General features: G+C 43.9%; 1 protein-coding gene across 1 annotated transcript in view; it reads right to left on the reverse strand.

Moving 5' to 3' along the window:
• pard3ba (par-3 family cell polarity regulator beta a) overlaps positions 1–25,175 on the reverse strand; it is a 196,633-nt gene that overhangs the window by 110,934 nt on the left and 60,524 nt on the right. The window contains exons 6-13 of the mRNA XM_084922436.1: positions 22,784–22,870; positions 22,479–22,604; positions 20,074–20,561; positions 17,099–17,238; positions 15,830–15,958; positions 6,963–7,148; positions 3,486–3,647; positions 2,294–2,368 (exon numbers count right to left, since the gene is read on the reverse strand). Coding sequence (XP_084778562.1) covers positions 2,294–2,368; positions 3,486–3,647; positions 6,963–7,148; positions 15,830–15,958; positions 17,099–17,238; positions 20,074–20,561; positions 22,479–22,604; positions 22,784–22,870 — 1,393 coding nt within the window. The remainder of the gene's footprint in view (positions 1–2,293; positions 2,369–3,485; positions 3,648–6,962; positions 7,149–15,829; positions 15,959–17,098; positions 17,239–20,073; positions 20,562–22,478; positions 22,605–22,783; positions 22,871–25,175) is intronic.

Genomic DNA, 25,175 nt, shown 5'->3' on the forward strand with positions numbered 1-25,175 from the left:
AATACTGAACTTTGAACTGTGTTTGATAGCTTTTATCCAAAGGCTTGGATTGATAACAAAGATGCACACACGCACACTGGGACGAGGCATAGACGAGATGTAAATGCCACAATGTGCAGGTCAATGGCAATCAACCCATGAAGTCTCCCTCTGTGTCACGCAGTCTCACCAAGCTGCTGTGAAGTGTGTTTTGAAGCTTCTGGAGTAACCGTTTGTGTCAAGTTCAGCTCTTTTGATCCACGAACTTGAGCTGCTTTTTAAGATGAACATAACCTTTTTGCATCCTGTGTGATTCAAGAATCTTTCAGTTTGCTTCAACAAACAAGTCCTCTAAACTCTCTGCACAGAAAACCATTTGGTATTTAAAAGCGTTGCACTGTAACGTACTTTTCGTTGCATATTTAATTAAATGACTTGTTAGTGACTATGAACACGACCTGTTAGTTCATCGCAGTAGGCGATGCCATAGTGTATATTTAAAAAAACTGAAAAAACATGACTGAATTAAAATCAAATGGAAATATTTATATCATTATATAGTATGTGCACTTCTGAATGGTTGATTTGGCAGATTTGTATTTATTTATTTATTTTAACACCAGATTTAATTCTTGACGTGATTTGTCTCTTCTGGGATTAAATTTGTCAATTTATTTTTAAAAATGAAATTAAAAGTTAAAATTATGAAGCGCATATTGGAAAACATTTAATAATAACTGATAATATACATGATATATATGCTGTATGATATAGATTTTTCTATGATGCAGCTTCAAACAAAATGTATATTAAAATATGTCTTAAAAAATGTATTATAAATATATTTATTTTATTTATAATAAAATATTTTATATATTTTAATAAATAAACGTAATAAAACAAAAATGTTGAATCGTGTAATTTATGTTAATATTGGGAATTTTAAGTTGCTCAATTCTGAGGAAACACCTTCGTTTAGGCATGAAGGAACAAGGACTAAAACCCAGACAGAAAAGAGACACCAAGCCCAAAACAGGGGGAAGAGGGGAATTTAATAAATAAGAGCAGAGCCAAAAAGAAGAAAGCTGCTGAAAACCCAACAGGAAAAACAGGCATGCAGGAGGCTTCACACTAGCTTTATTTAAACAGAGGAGAAACATGCAGGTGAGACAGGAAAGCAAGAGTACATCCTCTTAAAAACATGGAAAATAAAAAAGGAAAACTTCACACAGACAAAGTAGCGGGTTTAACAGAAAAAGAGAGCTAAGTTTAGTGATTTAAACCAATGTGACAGAGAGGAGAGTCAGACGCAGTGATGAATTTAGTACTGCATCGAGCTATGAGTCACTTTTTAAAAGGGGAACAAAATGGTGTGGCAGTTAGCGGTGCTGGCAAAGGGAAAGCTCTCAGATAGATGAATCTGCTTCCAAACCACTGATTGCTAAAAAAACTGTACTGTAGTCACACAAAGAGAAAAAATGATCTCCCCATAATTTCATTGGTGGTAATGCTCATAACGTTACACAGATAAAAATTAATATTTTCCCAAAGTGCTTTGGTTTCATTTCAATTCCTTAATTTTCAGTTAAATCTTTTTTGTGTGCATGAGATCATCCACACACTTAAGACTCAGTCAGAGCTGAAAGTATCGTCTGGTCAGAGACTGATTGTGAATGCAATTATGCGAGTGTGCGTCCACATAGCTGTCTGCAGATCTGTGTGTGTTTCTGTTACTCTGACCGCGAGTGGGTATCTTGCTGTGCGTAGGCGAGTCCCCGTACATCTGCTCTGCCATCGCTCGGATGTTTTCGGTGTAACTGTTACTCTCGTGGTCGTGGAGATCATCCAGCGTGCGGCTACGCGTGCGCCTGCCCTCGTGGCCGCGTGTGTCCACGTGACGCTGCGTGTTGCCCTGAGAGTCGGCCACACTGTGACCGCACGCGTTATCGAGCGTGCAGTGGGCGTGCGCGTCCGTGAGCGTTTGGCTGCATTCATACCTTTCCCCGTTTAGATTTCCCTCTGTCGGCTTGTTTGAGCTGCGCACTGTTTGGCGGTGCTGTGCGTACTCGCCGTCATCATCGCTGCACTCATTATCCCTTTGTCTGAACCCAAATGTGTAACCGCTACGCCCGTGAGCGCGGCTAAATCCATAGGTGTATCTGGTGTGCGTCTCCCCTGGCCTCTGTGCGTAACGCTGCCTGTGGCTCGGAGGCGGCGGCTCGGTCGCCCGCCGCCTCAGCGAGGGGAGGAAAAAAGACGAGGAGCGGCGAGGCGGAGATGGCTGCGATTGGTGGCGGCCGTCACCTGTTCGTACCTGATTGCTGGAGCCGGCTTGAATGTTGGGTTGATGGTTGGTGGAGATATTTGAAGTGGAGTTGGCATTCCCCATCTGCAAAGCAAAATAAAGTCATTTTGACGCATTTATAGCGACTGAAGTGGCACAAAGCTTATCAAAGGCCTCCTAAATAAACAACACTGTTATCTGCTGCTTCTTGTTTGGGTGTCAACTTAAACTTAAAGCTGTAAAAATCGCCTACCTTTTCTCTGGGTTGATTTTTTATTTTGCGTGAAAAAATAACTGTCACGAGAATGTAGCTTATGCAGTCTTAACAGCCAAACAAATCACACAGCATGACAGTCGCACGGGGAGCCTTTATTTTCATTATTTCTATCCAAAAGTGTTTATGAGAAGCACTTCTCTACGATGACTGAGCTGAGGGGCTTTCTGAATACTGGAAAAGGTTTTGTTTGTCACAGGAAAAAAAAGAAAAGAAAGAAAGAACACCATCTGTGTCACTCCACAATCAATTTAACTGGGTTTTGTAAAAAGATTTAGTACTTCAGCCTGATTTCACATTGCCAACCCACTTACTGTTTACTGTATAAGCAGCACTTTTTTTTAAGTGTAAGCCTCAAATGATGACAACATGAGAGAAAAAATCATCCTAAAGCGAATTATATGTTTAATTGATTCTGCTGTCAAAACTGTGGCAGCTGCTTATGATGTGAATAATCTTTGAACGTATAAGGGTGTGCAGAGGATTTCATAATGCAGCAGGCATTCCCTAATGTACCTGAATTCATCCAGCCCGACTCTGGGAATCTAAAACTTTTATTTAGCTCATAAGGAAACATGAAAAAACATGCAAAAGTTTTGGAATAAACGGGCGTACTCATCGCCTTGGATATTTTCTGGATTAAAGAGTTGAAAAAGACTGATTTCTGCAGGACTGTATCAAGACAGAGCCATCGTGGCTCCTTCCAAGCCACTGATGTGAACCTCTCTGCTCTTTCCAAGGCTTCAGACTCCGAAGACCTCCAAAATTACGCCTGAGCACTTCCATGGCCTAAAAACGTCACTGCTTTCCATCAGTTAAGTTTTTTTTATTAACAGCAACATCTTAGTCGGCGATGAAGCTCTCGCTTTCTGAAATACAGCTCTCAAAAAAAATCCCACGATGCCACAGAAGTTGGCTCTGGGATGAGAAAAACAAAGCTTGCTGTACCTGCTTGGGCGCTCGGAGAACAACCACCTGGATGGTGCCTCTGGTGTTTCCTTCCGACGACATGGACCGCCTCAGGCCCTCCATGGCGGCGTTGTTGGAGCGCCCGAGCAGCGATTCGCCGTTCACCGCTATCATCTGATCGTTTATACACAAACGGCCATCCTGTTGGGAGAAGACGACCGTTAGGTACGCTTTAAGAGAAAACCTGAACGTGTCCTTTGCGGTCACACTTTATTTACTCAATTTAAGTAAAATAATAAAATGAGATCAAAGTGAGCAGAGCGTAAAAAGATTAAAACGCACTAGAATGGGTACTGATAAAGTTTTAAAAGTAAGGGAGAGAAATTTGGAGAGGTATAAAGTGTGTGTGGGTGTGTGAGAGAGAGGCCGAGTGGGAAAGAAGAAAATGGAAGAAGGGGGTAGGCAAGAAAATTGTAGAGTTAGCAATCTACTGAGAGCGAGAGAGCCATGATAAATACATAGAGCAGCTAATGGAATAGCCTCCGTGGGCACTAAATCACTTCTAAGTGTTTTAAATAGCAGCCTCTTGTAGAGAGGCAACACAGAATAGTGCCCTGGAGGGAGAGCGAGGGAGCGAGGGAAATGAACAATCCAGTGAGGGAGAAGGAGAGAGAGGGGAATGAAGAGAGTGATGCAAAAAGGCAATAAATGAAAGAAAATACAAGACGACACAGGGAGAGACTCCTGGAGTGTGTGTGAGAAAGTCTGAAGATCCCATTATGGTCAGTGCTGCCCTTTGACCCCACCGCATTAACAAGGCACCGTTTAGGCTGACCTCAAAAATGACACCACACACACACGTACGCGCACACCCAGAAGCACACCCAGAGTTTAAGGCCTGGCATCAAATTCAAGGATGGCATCAAAAATTGATGCTTATCCCAAATACGGCAGACGTCTGTGATATTCCCCAGTAATTCCTTCATTCTCCATGTAAGCAGCTGCAGCACGATACATGTAAATTTAATTTGTTTTCTCAGCATACTCTTTGAAATGATCGTGTGACAGGATTAGGGGTAAAGTCAAAGAACTTTCTTTTATATATATATATATATATATATATAAATAAATAAATAATTGAGGCCCCCGGCCTGACACCCCTCCTCCCACCCTAAAACTATTTAATGGAAATAGGTTAGATCTCGCCACGTCTCTTCCTCTTCTCCTCCTTTTCTGTGCCTGCTGTGTGATGATGTGTGTGTGTCAGTCAGGCTCAGGGGACGCCCGGGTTCCCTCCTCTGCACCGGCCTGCCGCTGCAAACTCTCATCAGGCCCCTTAGCTGCTTTTCATTAGCATGAATCGACATCGAGGAGGAGACACACGCACACATACAGTATCTACTCTTATGCGCTGCGTTCCTGCTGAGTGTCTACACTTTTCAATTTTCTTTTTCTCCTCTTATTCCGCCTCTTTGCGTTCGATACAGCTCATCTCTTCCTTCTCAGATTCCCTCCCTTCTTGCACTCGTTCACCCGCTGTCTTCTATCATTAGGCTCCTTCCCTCGCTGCTGTCTGTCTCTCCTGCCTCACTACTCTGTCCCAGAGACCAGTTTCGCAGCCAGCCGCAGATCTTACGACGACATTCTGTCGGAGCGCTATCCGCATCGGCAGATGTCTGAAAACTACTTCTGAAGGCACTTTTGGGAGCCGCTGTCTGGCCTGCCTGATCCCAGAACAGCTATTTATCTACAACGGCACACTCGTCTTTGCGCCTCCTTGTCGTGCAGAACAGATCTGGGGGCAGCGACGAGAGGCGCAAAGACTTGTGACATTTGCTGGCGGCCACAGATTGAGGCCAAGCAGAGGAGTCTTTAAAGTGCTGAAATAGGATGTTTTTCTTCCTGATGCACTCACAATTTGAAGTGAGCACTGAGTGATATAGATAAGACTGCTGCAGTGCTTATGTGACAAGGCCACTTGGGGTCAATGGGTGTCAAAGGTTAAGGGAAACCAAGAGGGGGCGGGGTTGGAAGCAGAGAATGACAGGAAATGACAGAGAAAGACATCAGAAAACAGGGGAAATAGAGCGACTAAATACAACTAGATGAAACAAAAAGAAAGACAATAAGAACAATCCCCATGGCATTTCTTCTCTGTACCTGGGAGAAACAAAAACTGAATAAAATGATCAATCAAAGAAGCCTGAACAGTTTAAGTCTGAGATTTAAAAAAAGTTGCAGATCGATTCCTAACCTGTAAATCCCCCAGGAGCTGTTTCTGCTTAGAACAGGGGAAATATTAGCTCATTTCACTGCTTCAAATGACAATTAAAAAGCCTTTTTTGTTCTGGTGAGATGGATTTTGTTTTTTAAAGAAACATGTCAACATACAGGTCTTCTTCATGGAGTTACTGTCCTGTAAAAATATAGTTTTTCACAGGACTGCATAGAGTCCTGTGAAAAACTAAGTACACTCCATGATTCAGTGACTTGCAGAACTACCTTTAGCAGCAATAAGTTGAAGTGATGGTTTTCTCCGTCTCTCACATCACTGTGAACTTTGGCCTGCTCTCCTTTACAGCGTTGGTTCAATTCACTGAGGTTTGGGGGACTTTATTTATGCACAGCTCTCTTAAGGTCACACCAAAGCACTTTAATCAGGTCTGAGTTGGACCGCTTCATTGTAGGTTTTTCTGCTTGGGGTCATTGTCCTGTTATATCACTGAGCTTCAGTTATCAGACAGGTGGCCTCATATTCAACTTCTAGAATAATTTGTTATGAGTTTAATGACTGCAAGTTGCCCAGGGCTGCAAAACAAGCCCAAATCATCACCCCTCAACCATCGTGCCTTACAGGTGGTAAGAAATATGCTGGGTTCACCATTCTACCCAAGGATACTGCGGCACGCAGAGTGAAAGAGCCAGGGATCGAACCACCAACCTTCCAATTAGCAGTCTATCCTTTCTGCCTCCTCTTTTCCATCTGTACTTTGAGTCTTGTGGTTTCCTCAGATGCAACTTTGGAAACCTAAGCCATTTTTAGAGAGAAGAGGCTTTCTCCTGGGAACCCTTCCAAACAAGCCATACTTATTCAATTAGGGTTAGCAAGAGTTTCCATAATGAAATTACTAATAAAATGAATAGCCTTTTAAAATGAGTAATAGGTCAGAGGGTTGGTTGAATATTTGAAATACTAAGTTAATAGTTATAGATGGCTGAAATACTGAAAGTTATCCAGATCCAGTTTGAAATACAGTCACCTGAATGTGAAAGGTGTTGGAAGAGTTTGTGAGGGTTACGTCAGCTGAAACAGGCTGGGAACCATTTGTTAACAATTACACTGAGCTCACAAAGTGAGCTGTCTGTTAGCCCCCAAGCACTGGGTGGGTGGGTGGGTGGGTGGATGGATGGAAGGAAGGAAGCCAGGCAGGAAGGAAGAAAGGATGAATGGATGGATGGATGTTACATAAAAGTGGGATCTAAAGGCCTGAAAACATGGATGTGTCTATTTCATACCTTATAAGCAGCCCCTCCATGAATGATTGACTTGATGAAGATTCCCAGGTCCTCTCCGGTCTCCCTGGACTTGTTCCCCTTTAGGCTGACCCCCAGGCCGGCCGAGCCCGTTTCATTGAGCGGGATCTCGTACATCAGCTGCTCCCTGCCATCCTCCATCACCCGACTGCTCAAGTCCTCCCCTTTCTGAAAAACAGAGTAAAGAACAGAGGCTCAGATGTTATGTAAAACACTATAATCTGTTCACACATACACCTAGAGCATACTTTACAGGATAACTGCTGAGTGTCATAGCTGATGAGTGAGGCAGGAGCACCATACCCAACTGAACTGACTGATAAGGCATGTACCTACAGCACAGTGCACCGACTATACTCAACACCACGAAAAAACAAGGAGGAGTGAGAGATGGATTAAAGAGATGGAAGGCAGCTGTGGGGAGTGAAAAAAAGACAGAGAAAAGGAAAGGAGACGACAGGAGTGTGTGTTGTGTACTGGAAAGACAGATGAAGGTGTAGCGAGAAAAATAAGCACGCTACTGTAGAGAGGTTATTCCATTTGGAGATGAAAGGCGTAGACGGAGAGCAAGCCATTTCTAAAGGAAACATAATAACCTTTTCATACCTCCTCCTGGAGCCCTGTGGGGGAGGAAGGGGAAGGAGAGGAGAGGAGGAGGGGAGAGGATGGTGGCGCAGAGGAGCATTTAAAAGTAATAACCCGTCCCTGAGGTATATCCATTTCTTCTCTCATTCACCCCCCCACCTCGTTACATTTCGTCCTAATCTCTCAATCTCACTATACGTCCCTCCCTTCTCCACCTGCGGGTTCTTTCCTCTACTTTCTGCCGCTCTTTTTTTCCTACACCTTTTCACATCCGCCACCCCACGCCCACACCCTACCCGTCTGCTGCCATTTAATGTGAGGAAAATGACCAACAGCAGCACTGCTCCGAAAATGAGACGAGGGGGAGAGAGAAAGCAATGGAGAAAGAGGCGACGGAAAGAGAGAAAAGGAAAATGTCTGTCATTAGAGGACGGCAAAATGGAGAGCAAGCAAAAGGGAAAATGCCAGGTTCAGACACCCAGGGGGAAAAAGAAAGAAAGAGAGCCTGCGGAGGGGAGTCGCCTCAACACCACTTCACTCCCAAGCTTTATTTTTTTTGAGAAAAGAGATGGAAGGTTAAGAGGGGTTGTGTGTATATACTTGTGCTACACATCTCTCTCTCTTTTTTATTCTTGCTCTTGTTGAGGCAGAATGTATGTGAGAGGTTTCAAAAAATAACTGACTCATAAGATAAGTAAATGTCAGATTGAATTTTGTTAGGAATATGCATATACATTATCACCGCCACGCCAGTTGTCACAGCTTTAAAGATCTGAGTACCCACGGCAGGATTGCGGGAGCCTTACATCACACACCTCACTCTTCAGTGAAGCAGGAATCCATGTTCACATTCCCCTCTCATCGTGGCACAGTGCTGAAGGATGTGGGAGTCAAATATGTCCTCAAGTATAATTTTAGTGAGAGAAAAAGAAAAATTCACTCTTCCTGACTCGCTGTGATCCTCCAGACCTGCAACCCCGTCTCCCCCCTTGTTAGCGCTGCTTCGTCTGGGTGCTTAATTAAAACAACAGCCTGTTAAAGCCTTCGAGCCTGGAGGGATAGTCAGCTCCAAAGAGAGAGTCAAACCTCTCGACTAAGTGATGGGAAATGAGGGAAACCTAGAAGGCCGTCTGCATGGTAGCAAAGAGATCCGATACACTGTGCTCGGTCAGTTCTATAAAAACAGTCACCTATTTTCAGGTGCTCAAATTCAGCTTACTTGTAGGCTGCTTTACAAAGAGGTGTTATCAAGTTCTTCTTCTTTTTTAATTAAAAGTGTTATAGCTCTGGGACCACCTGAGAGAAACACCTGTAACAAATACAGCATCACTGTCATCAGATATGCCCTTGATTAAATCAGAAACAAAGATGAGCTCAGTTGGAGGAGGGTTTCAAAGTGGCATGCACTGTACAGTACAGCAAACCTAGAGCACTTATAGTTTCATCACAATAGATATATAAAGAAGAATTAGACAGAGGTGGGAATTAATAAGCATTTCCATCCTGTGTCGTCTTTGGAAAAAGAAATGGTCAGCACTTTTTTTCCATGTGAATATACGATGGCTGCCTTTGATTTCATCCTTATTTGTTTCTCATCTTCTTCCAGTTATCCAGTTCAGAGGGGCTGGAGTCTATCCCATCTGTCGCATGATGAAAGGTATGCACTGGATGCACTTGCACTCAGACTTACAGCCAATGTAAATCACCAGTTAACTTGACACGCATGTGTTTGGATGGTGGGAGGAAGCTGACTTGACTCTTGACTTGATGAAGTAAATACTGCCCACCCCTGCAGACGACCGGGTGGGCAAGCTGACTGGGATTTATTGAGCTCATTTTCATTGTACGTCACCAAGTTACAACAGCAGTCATCTCGAGGCCAAAAACCCCACAACAATATAGACATTAGGAACCCAACAATCCAGTATGAGCAAGAGATCTGCAACAGTAGGTGGAAATAAAGAACCAGCTCACTGCTGCAACCAGCTGGAGTGGGAGTCGAGAGAAGAGCACAGGGAGGTGACTAACAAACAAGACAAAGCACAAACTTTGGCAGAGAGACGACAAAGTTGAAGACAATAGCAGCACATGCACAGGAGAGGAAAGAGGAGGTAGTTTAGCAGCCTGAGCCTATAACCTGATCCAGATGATAAGATATAATGAGGCCCGATCATCCAGGACTTTGTATGTGAGGAAAAGGATTTGAAGGATTTGAAATTCCACTCTGGATTTTACAGGGAGCCAACGAATGAGACAGCTCCGTCTTTCCAGTCCCTGTTAGTGCTCTCACTACAACTATTAGCAAATCCCAGTAATAAGGACTTGCTTCTTATTATCAAACTGCAATGTCCCTAATTCAGGTCAGGTCTCTCACACCTCATTTTCCAGTCTTGAAAACAGAGGTTAAAGAAACCTCAGTTCAGAAATGTTAAAGACCCTCTTCAGAGTAATATGGATTACCCCAGTATTGCCCTCATCTCCCCGGTGAGGTCAAAAGCTCTCCTTCTCCTATCTCACGGAAAATTCCGTTTTCAGTGCACGTGCACTGAAAATTTCCAGTTTCTACATTACTCTTGTCACATCATTTTCTTGCATGAAATAAACTTTAAGGTGAGTTAGAAACATTTCTCATTCTGATGGGCCAACAGCTCGCTGGTGTGAAACTCTGCACATAAATCAGGCTGCACTCAAATGACAGTACGTAAAAATGTGTTTGAGTTAAGAGGAGACTTCAAATCAGAAATAGGGTCATTTCTGCGTTTTCATTTTACATTCTGGCCTACAGAGGTACCCCAATCTGCACAAGACATTCAAAAATGAAACGATAGCTTTATCGTTACACATCTTTAACTCGGTGCTCATGATCAGTTCCACGATACGAATAACGAGCAAAACCCAACCTTCAAAAGTCACAGAATCTATTTTCTGCTCGAGTATAATTTGAGATTTTCAGTCGGGGCTTATTTTTATCAACAAGGCATTTCAGAGTGCTGCTACTCAAAACTAGAGGCATTATAAAGACAATCTGCTTCTTCCTGCTTGAGAGACACTTGAGAAGACTCAGGTGGCAACCTGGGAGGTTTTAAATACCTCTGTGATCTAACTGCAATAACACACGAGGTGAAGGTGGACACATCAGAGCACAGCAGGCTCTTGAAAAAAAGACACTGAGAAGTTATTAAAACAAGATGTTTATTTATTCTAACTCACTGCTTATTTATATTTATTTACACAACCAAGCGATTCTCAGTAGTGGTCCAACCACGCAAACCCACTCCCACACATCGCTAATATCCCCGCTACTGCCCGTTCCTTGGGGGCAAATTGCATCCTCCAGGCGAGTGGGGCCCCTTGCCTCTCCCCTCCGCTGTTAGCCCTCAGCAATGGATCTTTAACAAGCTTTTAGTCATGAGTGAGGCCACCCTCTTCAACACCCAAATGAGGAGACAAAAAGGAGCTTTTTCTTACCCCAGGGTGGGAGGCAAAGAGGAGATGAGGGGAGGAGGAGGGGTGACACACGGCGATTACACACAGAGCCTTTTGTCGCTGAGGATTTCTAAATGGGGGGTTTCAAAGCGGGGGGATTAGCGGTGAGAGCGACATTCAATTAAGATGCGATCTCGCCGCGCTTGACGCCGACGATGGAGCTGCCAATTAATCGCCTTAATGTCTTGCCTCCTCGCCGCTTTACACCTTTACCTCACAATGAAGAGAAAGGAAAATAAAAAATGACTGATTGGGGGATAATTCTGGAACGGCGTGAAGAGCTCCAGACAGGGAAAATAAAAAGAGAAGGAAGAATGACGGGATGTGTACAAATAAAAAGAAGACAGCCAAAGAGGCCAAGTTGATGAAAAAGACAACAGCAACACAGCAAAGTTATTTTTCTCCTCACAACCTCCTTTTTCCTGTGAGCTGGCCCTGGGCTTGCTGGCAGGAGTGGGTCAGCCATGTGCAGAGTGACCCCCCCATCCTGTCCTTGGCATGACAAACACACACTTTCTCTCACGCACACATATATAGCATGCCCTTGACAAAAACCCGCTTAAAACAGAAAAAACATTACAAAGCAACTCTCTAATCTCCGCCCCGAAACAAAACGAGGCCCCGTGAAATAATGAGCGCGCCGAGCGGAGGAGATGCAGAAATGCTGACAGGAATGAAACTGTGATTAGAAGTTATCACTTTTTAATTACTCAGAGAGTGTGCGCTGGTGCAGGAGATGGGGTAGAAAATCGACGGCTTTTTTGTATCCTAATAAGGAGGCTAATTCACACGCTTTATTGTTATTCTTTTGACTAAAAGAGACCAGCATGTCTCCCAGCGCTGCTGAGCGCTTTCACAGAACCGCACGCTGCTCATGAAACATCAGTAACTCCCCTCCCTCCATTGAAACTAATCAATCAGCAGTTCAGCCAGTTCCTCTAAAAGTCTACTTTACTTGTACAAGCGAGATAAAACAGACTATATGAGCACCGGAGGAGAGAATCTTATGGGTTGGCAGCGGTCGCACGGGGAGTATAAAAACTAGACTTGCAGTGTCATGCTTCGCTTCAACTTGCTGTGCCACCAAGTGCCTGCTCTGCTGAAGTGCCCCTTGGCAAAACACTAGACCCTGATCAGCTGCTCCACAGCTGGTTTGACCTCTAACCTCCCCGTGTGCCTCAATCAAGGCCTTACTTGTTTAGTTTCAATTAAATTTGATTAATTTTTATGCATGCATACGTGCAGCCTCCTGAAAGTAATGAATTCTACCAAATTTCACAAAGACATTGAAGTTCTGGCACAAAGTGAGCACCGCATTAGGTCAGTGAGGCCTGATAGACCGACAGATCAGCTGCTCTCAGTGTCAGCCCACATCAGCTGATGGATCACCTGAAAGCATCCTCCTGACTAATTGCATGTAGGATGCAATCTTTAAGGCTACATCTACACTAATCTGGATAAATTTGAAAACGGGTTTTCGTCTAAAAACGCTCTGCGTCCACACTATCGTTTTCATCCACACTGAAAACGCTACGTTCCTGTAGTGCGCACGCGTGAAACGTAAGACTATTCGACCTGCGTCATTTCCGTCTGCCGTTTGTTTACTTTCCGGCTCTTTGACACGTCGAGGAGGAACGTCGAGGTTTATCTGGAGCATCTGGAGCTACGTACAAACTGTTATAAATCTTTAATAGGGCTGTAAAAATTGAGAGCAAACAGAACAACTGCTGTACAATGCCATCCGCCACCTTAGTTGAATTGGTCACATGACTGCATCATATGACTAAAATGCATCATTGTTTTCAAAAGCCTCTGTTTTTGCAGTCTAAATTTCAAATTTATCCACTTTGGAGAGCGTTTTCAAAAAGCTCAGTTTTCCTTAACCAAAAACGCCGCTTCAGTGTGGACGAAAGGCCAACACGGAGAGAAAAAGATGCGTTTTCAAAGGAAAACGTATTAGTGTGGACATGGCCTAAGTTGGTCAGGCCTGCTGTGGCATGCAAGCCAATTTGCAACCCACCTCCACCCCAGCTCCTCTTTTACAGGCTATTTCTGATTAGACCTGTCACTGACACTGAAACAACAACCACCTTTCCACTATATTGATAATCACTTCACCTCAAAAACTGGATTTGTGCACTACTCCACTACTTACACCCTGACACTAAGGATATTCCATCAAGCACCACTATAGGTTTAAACACAAACCAGCAAACCTAAACAATCCAGTGGCTATATATTGTTAGGATTAGTTTTAGTGCTAAAAGGCATGAAAAGCAGCAGGTATTACAGCTGGGGGGGATACACTGTTTACGATGAACTTCTAGAAAAATAAAGCAGCAAACTTCACCAGTTTTAAGTTGCTCAATGCTCAGACTCCTCTACATTTACAGTAAATACAGTGAGCTTCTCTTACGTCGATTTCATCCCCTAGAAGCTGTCTTTGTACCACGCAAGAGAAAACAACTGCCTGAAATCTAATCCGAGAAGAGAAATTTGAAAATGTGCACCATGAACATTTTGTAAGGCCTCCAAATGCTTTCGATTTCTAATGTGAATGAAATGAATGGAATGCTGAAGGTCACAAAGAAACACTGTAATACAAATTCCTTCAGACTCAGTTTGAGCTCAAACGCCGGACATTTGACACTAACTCCAGGAGCTCCGAAGAAATCGGGCTACCAGGAGAAAAACACGGCACAGACTGGGTGTAACAGTGATATAAGATACTTTCATACTCCAAAGAGGTTCTTTCATAAAAGCACTGAGAGAGAACAGGGTCATAAGGGGAGCCACGCAGTTTTTCTTACACTATAAACATATCTGAGCTTTACAAGTAGTGTAAAATGGCTTCCTTGAACCTTTTGTTTCAGTGTCAGATTCAGTCAGACTCTGGATACAAGGACACACTATCTGTGCACTAATCTATCCTTTCAACTCACTGTACAGTTCTGACAGGGATACTCGAGTGTTTTCCATGCCGCATCTATGCAAAATCCAGCACAAACAACAAAAAGTCCTTAACCTGTTTTCAGGTTTCACATAAACATCGCATCATCGACCAAGCACACGCAAACACACTTTCCTTAAGTGATCCTTGAGCCGAGCAGACAGACAGATAAATGTAGAGATGGGCATTGTCAGCTGAACAAAAATGTTTCTGCTCAAGAGCAAAATGAGCTTTGATAGATACAAAAGCCCATAATGCAGACGAATTACCTGCAGCAGCAATATGATGCTGGTCGATGGACTCGGCTAATTAACCTCAGCAGCTGCTGGATGTAAAACCGCTGTGCTGAACTACAGACACGAATGTTTGCTGTGTGGATGCATAAGAACGCTTTCTACAAGACGTTAAAGCCTCTAAAGCATGGAAAAATAATCACTAGTCAGGCAGGCACTCAAACACATCCTTAGGATGGAAGAGGCAGACGGGCACATTTAATGTGTCTGCATCTTCTTGATATCCGACCACCGGCACGAAATTCCACAATAATTCAGTACAAGCATTTGGAAACATCCAGTATCATTAAGGAGAGCGCAGGAAGGTGGGAGGTGTGTCCTGTAGCATTGTGTGTTTAAGTGTGCGTTTGCTCATTTGCATGCATTTAACTGCAAACTTTTTCTCTGCAGTTCTTTCCGCATCTGCGTATTTATGTTTTTTGTTTTTAGTGGGGAGGTGTCTGCACATCTAAAGTCAATCAATAGAACCACTAGAGAGAGGGTGTGTGTAGTGTCTTTGTGAGTCTATCTCTAAGTGTGCGTGTGTGCGTGTGTGCGCGCGTGCTTAGGGGACATCAAAATGTCTTTGAGGTGGAGGACTGTGCTGGAGATAAGGGCCAGATCTCACGGGGCACCAGCAACTTCAACAACTTCGACAGATACAGGAGTGAGAGCCCCCCCCCCCTTTCCCTCCCTCCCCCCCAACTCTTTAAGTCTCTCTCTAATGCACAAATACAAGCAAGTGTTAGATGAAGACTGTAGAGTCTCTTCAAAGTGCACTTGTTATGCCAAGACTGCTGGGCCATTAATGAGGGCAAACTATTTTCGGAAGCAGCAACTTAGCTGTTTAAAGATGTGTGATGTGTTCGGCGCGCGCGCGCGTGTGTGTGCGCGCGAGTTTTATATCAAGGTCTAGGTGTTCGGGAGTGTATTTGTGCGCAGCTCGCCTAGGTGTGAATATGCATCAGTCACTACAAAGCCCCCGCGTGTCTTTCTCACAGTGCTTTGAAGTAATGGGAAGGGAATAATCAGAATAACCAGAGGACAGAAAGGAGAGAACAGGCGAAAACATCATTTATGCAGAGCGAGTGACTTTCAAGGGGCCAGCTGGCTTTCTGTGTGTGTTTATTGATAAGATGTCCCTTGTGAGGCTCGGTCACATTGTACCGGCTTCTGACCCCGCCGGCCGCAACAGGTAAACGGTCACTTAACACCCGGGGCGTGCCGACAAGCATGGACACACTCGCGCGTTTCCTCTGGGGCCCTGCTGTGGCTTGTGTGTCTGAGCGTGTGTGTGACTTCCTCTGGCATCACTGTGTCAACAAACCAGAGAGGAACAGGAAGGCCAGAGCTCGTGCTCCGGGTGTGTTTGTGTGTCTGTGGTGCAAAAAAAAAAATCAAGATGAAGAGGATTTGCTCCTTTGAAAGGAAAAGAAAGGGAAAATGTCACAATGCAGGGATGAAGCAGAGACCACCAGAGAAAGCAAGTGATCAACAAAGAAGAGTGAAGGGACGTTGTGTGGATGCTGCGTTTTTGCGTATTCACGCTCTCTTACCAGCTCCCTAGGCAGGAACATGTCCTCCTGCCGAGCCACCACCAGAGACACGCTCTCTCCCTGCTTGGTGCTGCGCAGCATGGCCACCAGCTCCTCCTGGCTACGGCCTGTCATGTCTACTCCGTTTACCTACACACAAACACACACAAGACGGGGAAAAAAAGCAAACACACAAACAGGAGTAGATTAAAGCTTAGTGTATTATCCACTGGCAGTGCTCCACTAACACGTATCGAATGAAAGTAACAGAGGATCAGATGGAGATGCTTCTGTGTGGGCTGGTTCTCCAAAATGAAAATAAAACATATGTTCTTGTGTTTCTCAGCGATAGCTTGGCTATATCGTCTAGCTTAGGGGTTCTCAAAATGACATCTGTGACACACAGCCATGGGGTCCACAAAATAATTTGCTATAAATCATAAAAACTAGCTGCTTGATAAAACAAGTGTTTGGTTATCAGAAAAGCAGGATTAAATACAAGTGAAATTTTAAAAAAATATGCTCTAATTAAAAGTAAACACTGCTCAAAAACATTAAAAGCATCAAGTCAGTTAAACTTGTGGGATATTGATCTGGTCAGTTAAGTAGCAGGTGGAGTCTGTTTATCAGTTTCAGCTGCTTTGGTGTTAATGAAACTAACAGCAGGTGCATTAAAGGGACAACAATGGCACGACCACTAAAACAAGAATGGTTTTTACAGTTAGAGGTCACTGACTTTTTTCCTTCTTCATCTTTTCTGACTGTTATTTTAACCTAGTTTTGCATTTGGCAGAGGTTACACAGGTATACCAACTCCTCCAGGATGGTGCATCAATATGTGCCATTGCCTGAAGGCTTGCAGTTTCTCCCAGCACAGGAGACAGATTCCAGGAGACAAACAGTTACTCTAGGAAAGCTGGACAGGGCCGTAGAAGACCTTGAACCCATCATCAGGACCAGTGTCTGCTCCTTTGTGTAAGGAGGAACAGGATGAGCACTGCTAGAGCTACAAAATGACCTCGGATGGGATGCTGGTGTGAATGTCTCTGACCAAACAATCAGTATCAGGGACCAAAATATCCTAATGGGCCCTGCGCTGCCCGGCAACTGGCATTTGCCATAAGATACCAGAATTGGCAGGTGTGTTTTCCACAGGTGAGAGCAGGCTCACCCTGAGTACAAGTCGCACACCGTGTGATCCAGAGAGAGTTAAACTTCCTGCTGATAACGACAGGTCTCGGCTCTACTTCGCACACATTGGATGATCTTCATAAAAATAGTGTGTTTTACCTCCAGGATGCGGTCTCCTGGCTGTAGGCGTCCATCCTTCACTGCTGCACCCCGCGACAAAATGCTCTTCACCATGATGGGCCCCGGCCCTTGGACAGATGAATCCCTTGTTACCACGGTGAAACCCAGACCCTCAGAGCCTGTGGGAACGAGGCAACATGAGTCACACTGTGCACGGGGGATGTCTCTGCTCCTGAAAATGAGACTTAATTACAAATTTTATGACTTTTTAATTTCATTTTAATTGAATTTCCCTCTCATCATCCCAGTCTTTTACTTTTCTCCTTCTCCAAGTTTTCTCCCCTCTCTTCCTCTCCTGAACTCTGTCTGCAGTCTGCGTCTTCTCCCCATTAACTACTGTTTAAGTGCCTGTTTCCCTATGGGGGTTAGTTGCCTGGCTCAGCCTCTGAGCCCCCGGGAGCAGGCTTCTCTCCTAGCCGGATTAGACAGACTCTGTCTTTAATTTCACGTGTGAGCAGGCCGAACGGTGGCTGATGAAGGGAGGTAGAGGGAGAAGATGGAACGAAGGTGGAGGTGGAGAAAAAAAAAAAGGAGTGACGAGCAGAGAAAAACCAGAGAGATATTATTCCCTTCTCTAGCTTTCTCCCCAGGGGTTGCAATGTGATTTCCACAAAGATTTTCCTTGTGCTTTTGAGCCTACATTTACTTTGTGTGTATTCATTTACAAGTGTGTGTGTGTGTGTGTGTGTGTGTGTGTGTGTTTTCTGAGCCCACACACACATGCATGAACCATCATCCCCCAGAGCCTCCGCCCTCTCCTTTTTTCACGGCCTCACAAGCCCCAAGCCATGAGTGAAATGTGCCACACTCTGTGTGTGTGTGTGTGTGTGTGTGTGTGTGTGTGTGTGTGTGTGTGTGTGTGTGTGTGTGTGTGTGTGTGTGTAGGGAGAGCAAAGCCGCCGTGGCATACTAAAGGCGGTGAGCGATGCTATCTGGTCTCCGAGCTAAGCCTCTGCCTGCCCTACATTAGCGCACCTAAACCTCACCGCCTGTCAATCACGGAGAGAAGGAGCCTGTTGCCGAGGGAGAGGGTGTTAGAAACCCCATAATATCCTCTGCTCTGATCTTGCATCAGGTGAAAGGGATGGACGGGGAAGCCAGGGAAGAAAAAAAAAATCTAACAAAAAGAGGGTGAAGAGAAATGGGGAAGAAAAGTGTGATGGAAAAACGAAGAAACTAACAATAAAACAGTCGTGAATGGGCTTTGAGCTGGAAAGTGTGAGGCCCAATTTCTTCTATCCTTTCATCTGGATGTCTTGCCTTTTTTTCTGGATACCACACGCGCGTGTGTGTGTGTGCGCGCGCATGTAGCCCAATTACAGCTCTCTTTTCACTGCCTCGTAACACTACAGGTTGTTAGAACAGACCCTATTCACAGTCATAAGAACCCATTCCCGTGCTATGAACACTTCAGCACTGAGGGATAAGAGATGAGGTGCCTGAGATGCCAGACTGAGTCAGTCTAGGTTTAAACCTACGGGTGTAACAACTAGACAGCTCTGAGACATTATCGAGGAATTGGAAAAATGAAAAATATCTTCATAGTGAAATATTAAAGCTCGCCACAGTGGACGGCAATTTTATTGGAGTCTGAATGTGATAAAAACCAATCAATTGTGTCACTGGTGAGAACAACATCCAGGGCTAAGTGAGCCGCTTTGACTTTAACAAATCTGGACAATAAAAGCTTAAAAAAAGAGCACGAGCAGTCAAGAGTCCTTAAAAGGAGAATGCAATGGCAGAATAAATGGGAAAACTCCAGTATTTTTGTACTGCACTTGTGAAGATGGAGGCCTCACAAATAATGAATAGTATCAATGTAGCAGAGCCTGAGAAATCCTGCACAAAAACACTGAGTCAGAGTCTTTCACAGGGGTCCAGTGACTCTGAATCCACAATACAAAAAGAAGCGGTCGTCAGTCAAGGATCCATCTTCCCATGGGCTGTTACCTCTCAACTTTGCTGCTACTGCTGATGGACTCGTTAGGTTGCTAACAGAGCTGTGGAAAGGCCATTTTAAGATAAGAAAACTTCAAGTCGCATGAAGTGCAACAGCTCAACATCAGTGAGGAGCAGAGAAACGGAGGGATTGCTGAATCGCTGTAGCTGCCTGAGACACTGCTGAGCTGTGGGTTCAACTTTGTTGAGAAATACATAGTTAACAGTCTGGTCCATAATTTGTTAGACAGAGATCATAATTTGCCTCTTTACACCACCTGCAGCACCGTTTTTTATACACAGCTCACAATTTTTGGGCAAAGTCTAACCTGGTTGTAAAACCTCTTTATTCCCATTCATGAAGGCATCAGTTGAGCATAGACCTCGACAATGATACGTGTTCTTGGTCTTGACTTGGTTAGATGATGATTTATTAATTTTTTTCACCATTTCAGTGTTGCTGAACTGATGTATTCGTCCTTTCTAAGAATGAACCAGATAGCTGATTTAGTCAACTAAGTTTCGGTTGTCTGGCTGATTTTGGTGTTTCAGCCCAAAGATAACAGGTGTTAAGTGACCAGCCTCACATACACAGACATCTCTTTGAGCCTCATATTTAAAATTAGAGTGAAAGCTATGAATTACAAATTCAACTTCAGATTCACATTTGCTTCATTTGTCATGAAGTAGCAAAACAACAGGTCTCACCTGGATATGAAACTACTTGTCAATTAAATGTCCAACTAATTTGAAGCTTCTGAAAATGGGGGCTGTGTATATAAAAATGTATGTAATTCCTGCTCAGTTACTGCAAAATTATTTATAAAACCTCTTGAATTAAAGCTGAAAGTCTGCACTTCAATCAGATATTTACAATAAGGACCTAATTCAAATAATCAAGGAGAGAGAGAAAAAAAACTTAATACACATGCTCTCTGTCACGCTAACCATGACTGATCACTTGATGCTACATGATGATCATCAGTGAATACAACACATGTATATAAGAAATTTACCTTTCTTCAAGTCAATTTTCATCTTCTTGCCACCCTTCCTTGCTGTGAGGTTAGACATGTTGGCCGCAGCAGGACTCCTACTGGCCAGCGGGCTCTCACTGCGGGGCCAAGTTGTCGGAGACGAGCTCGCAGCCCTTGCTGTGGAAGTGGGAGACGCTCTCTCTAAAGAGCCGTACACAGACTGAACAGACTCCACTGGTTGTGAGTTTACCAGAGTTGGCTCTGGGATCTTCGTGTGTGCGTCTGGTCGCCTCATATCTGTCCTGGTGTTCATTTTAGGTTCTGGTTTGGGTTCTGGTTTGAGTTCTGGCTTGGGGTCGGCTCTAGTGCGCGTCTCCACTGGACTGCCTTTGGTAGACGAGTCTTTGCTGTCGCTGGTGAAAAGCTGACCTATGAAGCTTTTCTCATAGCGTGACTTGTTGGCTACAGGAAGAACCTCCACATGCACTGAAGGCGAGCCCATAGCTTGGCGGAACACTTCCTGAGACCTAGAGAGGGAGACAAGGCTAATTTAGGAAAAGTAAAAAAAAACAAGATGACGACTTTGATCGCTCTCTCTTTGCTTTGTGGAACATTACAAACTTGTAAACCAACAAAGGAGAACTCAAAAGTGAGGCTGAACACAGAAAGAAAGAGAACACAGAATTGGAAAGCAAAGAAGGAGAGGGTGAATGAGGCTTGTGCTTCACTAAAGGGCTGTATTACAGTTTGGATTAACAACAGTGACTCCTCCAGCTGGCTTGGGACACTGTGGTCCCTATCAGATGGTGAGACCTTGAAGCAGGATCCTATTCCAGCTTTAATAGACCACTATCAGCACCACATTCACACAAAACAGAGAACAGAGTGAGATGCAGTTAAATTGACCCATTCAGAAAGAGATATAGGAAAAAAACCCAGAAAGGACATGGACAGAAGTTTGAAGTGTGTGTGCTAAAAACATGAGAAGAAAAAAAAAATAGAATAATACAGAGACAAAAAAATACGCCATCGGTAGAGCAGATGTGGTGTGAGATAGGATAGAGCAGAGAATGTGAAGGATTTGTCTGGTTAATAAAGGAAGCAAAGTGAGTGACAGGTGGGGTATTTCTACAGCGTTATAGTGGTGACAGGATGAGTGGGAGGACACACACACACTTTTTTTTTGCTTTTATGTTTTTAGTTCCTCCTCACATCCCTGACACGCACACATATACACCACATGTCTTGGGTTGTGTCAGGATAAGCCGATTCGCCTCAGATCCAATTTGGATGATGTTAACAAATAATTTTCAAATCTTTTCGTCTTTTCCTAGCAACAAGGTTACAATCTTCTGCCAAATGGAATCACCTGGAACACTTATTTTTGCCATTTGAACAAAAGAATAATCAGACAATCAGCAAAACCAAAGCGCATAAGGACGGATTAAGCAAACAGCAAACAAAAAAAACTCACAGGAGCCAGGTCTGGAAGAAGAAGAATGGAGAAAGAAAGGGAAACATAGACGAGGGGAAAGAAATGGGAAAGAGGGGGTTGCTCAGTTCAGTAAGCTTTTAAGATCCTCCACAGTCTGGGTCCACGGTTTAATTACGTCTCCTTTAGCCCTGTGGATATTCTCAGAGGAGAGCTAAAGATAAGCAACATCAACAAACGCGAGCAACCATTGTCACCGTCTAAGCAAGTAATGCAATTCCCACCTGGTGGCAACCAACGTCTTCAAGGTGGCTAAAAACACACATTTCTGGAGCAGCTGATGCAAATCCTTTAACTCTTTCCTCCAAAAAGACGACATCTGACGACCACCCCATTACCACAGCAGAACATTTGCCTCTAGCTCACCTCAAGCATCCTCCTGTCACACCAACCCCTCTACGTGTCCTCCTTCACTACATCCATGAATCTCCTCTGTGGTCTTCCTCTTTTCTCCCTGCCATCCAGCTCCATATTTAACATCCTTTGCTCAGTATATTCACTCTCCCTCCTCTGCACATGTCCAAAGCATTTCAACCTTGCTTCTCTCCATTTCCCATGTCTGTTAAAAGCTCAGCCATGACATTAAACATCCTCATGCGACCAGAACCGTTCTGACACACTGAGGGGGCTATGAGCCCGCTAGGGTCGTCTTTTAGTGTCTGGCACCAGGATCTCATTGAGTTCTGTGAATGGATGCGTGGGGGCTTGGACGTGTTGTGGCCCATCCCACAGACACTCAACCTGAGCAGGCCATTACACGTTGAGCCGTGTTGCCTGTAAGGTGTTAATCTGTTTATTTTATTAAGAACATATCCTCATGCATGAAACATAGGCTGCATGCTGAAACTATTAAGTAAATCTAATACACTGTACATGTTTCAGATCAAATATTAGCTTTGATTTTGGTTTCTGTGTTGAAAAACTGCACTCCCACACACACTGGCCTACTTACTGTGCAAAGGTCTTGTCCTGCAGTGGTGTATCATTAATTTGGACGATGCACTCGTCCTCCTTGAAGAGATTCTCCTTCTTGGACCGACTGTTTTCCTCGATGCCTTTAATGTGGAGGCCAAGGGGTCTTGCGGCAAATACAGTATGGAGTCAATATGAAATCACGGAGGTAAACACACATGGCTACATGCCAACACTCGAGTAACTTCTGCATTTTTATGAGTCAACATTGCCATCTGCCTTTCCTTGCGCAGGCCTGCTTGATTATGAGAGGATGTGGAGAAGAGAGCGTTTATGTGAGCTTACCGTCCATTGAGCGAGGAGCAGTATGGGACTACGTGTATACCCAGGGGCCCACGGTCACCAGGGAACTCGACTGTCCTCGTCAGACTACTGTCAAAAAATACACAAATCAGGGACATGAAATCCTGAAAACGCAGATACAGTAAAAAAACAACAACAACAACAACAACAAAAAAGCTACACACACTCAACCTTTCCATTTGCATTTTCCTCCAGGCTACACAGATAGGGATACAAATTAGCTTACAGGTAGCCCTGCCAAACATCGGAATTATGTGTGTGTGTGTTTTTGTGTGTGGGGTGTGTGCGATTGAGGACGCAGGTGGCTACTTCACCCCTTATCTACCTGCCTCACAACTACCCAATCTAGCCGGTGGACAAAAGAAGAGAGCAGGAGATAAAAGAAAGAGACAGATAGAGGAGCAGATACAGATGAAACAGAATGAGGTTCTCTAATAATCTCTGCAGAGCCTTGAACTGTGGCTTTTAGCCGCAGATAAACAAGGACAATACCACTAAAGATAAACAAGAAGAGGGCTGCTTTTGATATTGGTTAGAGGAGAGAGGGGGACCTGCACGCTACGAGAAGATCAGAGAACTCCATCTCTGTCTGCAGGTTTGTTCTTACAAACACAATTATGGATCATGTCTTCACCAAATTAATACAGTATGGAATTAATATACTAGTGCGTGCAGATTAAAAGCATTCTTTAAGTTTAAAACTGCTTTTTTTTTTTTACTTATTTGTATGCTTTGGACAAATCTCGAGTATACATTTTGCTTCTGGGCACCAGATTTGTTGCTGATGTGGAAAAAAGTTGTTATCTAGATGGGTTTAGAGTGGAAATTAAACTGTTGACCTTTTTGTTTGAAAAAGCAAAGCCTAAACACAGTAGAGGTTACCCACAATGATATTTTTAACATGTGGATGACAAGTGACAGGTCCTTAAAGCAGTACTACTGCTGTCTGTCATGTTATTTTTGTCATTTCATTGTTGTGCATTGGGATGTGATGCAAACCACACAGCGCAGCAGTCTCGCTACCATCTTGTAAACCTTCCCTTTCACTCTTTGCTCCTATCCTTCAGTCACAAATCGCCCCAGACACTCGTCTCCACCCTGCCTGCGCTCCGTTCCTCACCTCTCTTGGGCACTCTCCATTGCTTTCAGGCATTTAAACTCATCTCCCTTCACCTTTCTTTCCATCTCCCTCTCATTCGCACGTGTATTTTCTCTTACGTCTACAGAGTTTGATTCCTCTTCCCTCCAGAGCATACCTCCACCTCTCCAGGCTCCCGCTATAACTACAGATAACCATGTCGTCTGTGAACATCACAGTCCAGGGAGACTCCTGCCGGACCTCATCTCCACATAGGATGGATGTGGTGTGCTTTCTTCTCACAAAAACATGACCAGATCGTTTGTGAAAAATTACAAAATAAATAGCAGTTAAACACAGAGATCTAATTAATGGAAAGTTTTGAATATTTTATCCTCATGGTGGCTCATCTAAGTGTGCAAATCTCCATTTCCTCCTAACTGCATACTCAAGTGTAGTTAAACAAGTCCCTGAAACCTTGATTGCTACTAATGTGTGTAACTATAAACTGTAAACTATAAGTCAGTTTGGAAACCAAGTCTCTTAGTTTATTGTAACTAAATGGATTTAATTGATTGGTTCTTATGTAGTACTCTTCTGCTCCACACAAAGAGCTTCATGTCTCATTCACCCACTCACACACACATTCACACTCTGATGAACACATCCTGAGATGAAAGTATTTTTCCCGAGGATACTTTGACAAACAGGAATTGAACCGCCAGCCCTCTGAATAATACAGTGAGCCACAAACACCCCATACCTCTTAAAAGTTATGTGTACACGTAAAACAATGACTTCAGTCATCTGGAGAATGAAGCAAAGCCTAATATGTTACATTACGTTCATTAGGCGTGTGCCATTTGTCCACTGTGAGTCTGTGGATTCTGCCTCCACAGAAAGAAGTCGTCCAACCTTTACGAACGAGCAAATAAACATCTGTTTAGTTGTAAAGTAAAGGTACTTTTTACCCGACATCACTGGGTGAAAGCACGGCTATGTTTTCAGCCTGTAGCAGGGGAAAGGGAGACTCTTTCATGTCCTTATTTCAAGGGATATTTTCATTTCAATTCAGTTTTATTTATATAACACCAAATTACAACAGCAGCCACCTCAAGGTGCTTTATATTGTAAGGTGAAGCCAATAATGGAGAGGAAACCCCAACAATCAGCACCTATGAGCAAGCACTTGGCAAAAGTGTGGAGGATAAACTCCCTTTTAACAGGAAGGAACCTCTGGCAGAGTCAGGCTCAGTGAGACGAGGCCATCTGGTCAGGATGATCTGATATCGTCGT

The sequence above is a fragment of the Perissodus microlepis genome, chromosome 23 (assembly GCF_051167445.1).
Source record: "Perissodus microlepis isolate ML-2025 ecotype Zambia chromosome 23, ASM5116744v1, whole genome shotgun sequence".
Taxonomy (NCBI): Eukaryota; Metazoa; Chordata; class Actinopteri; order Cichliformes; family Cichlidae; genus Perissodus; species Perissodus microlepis.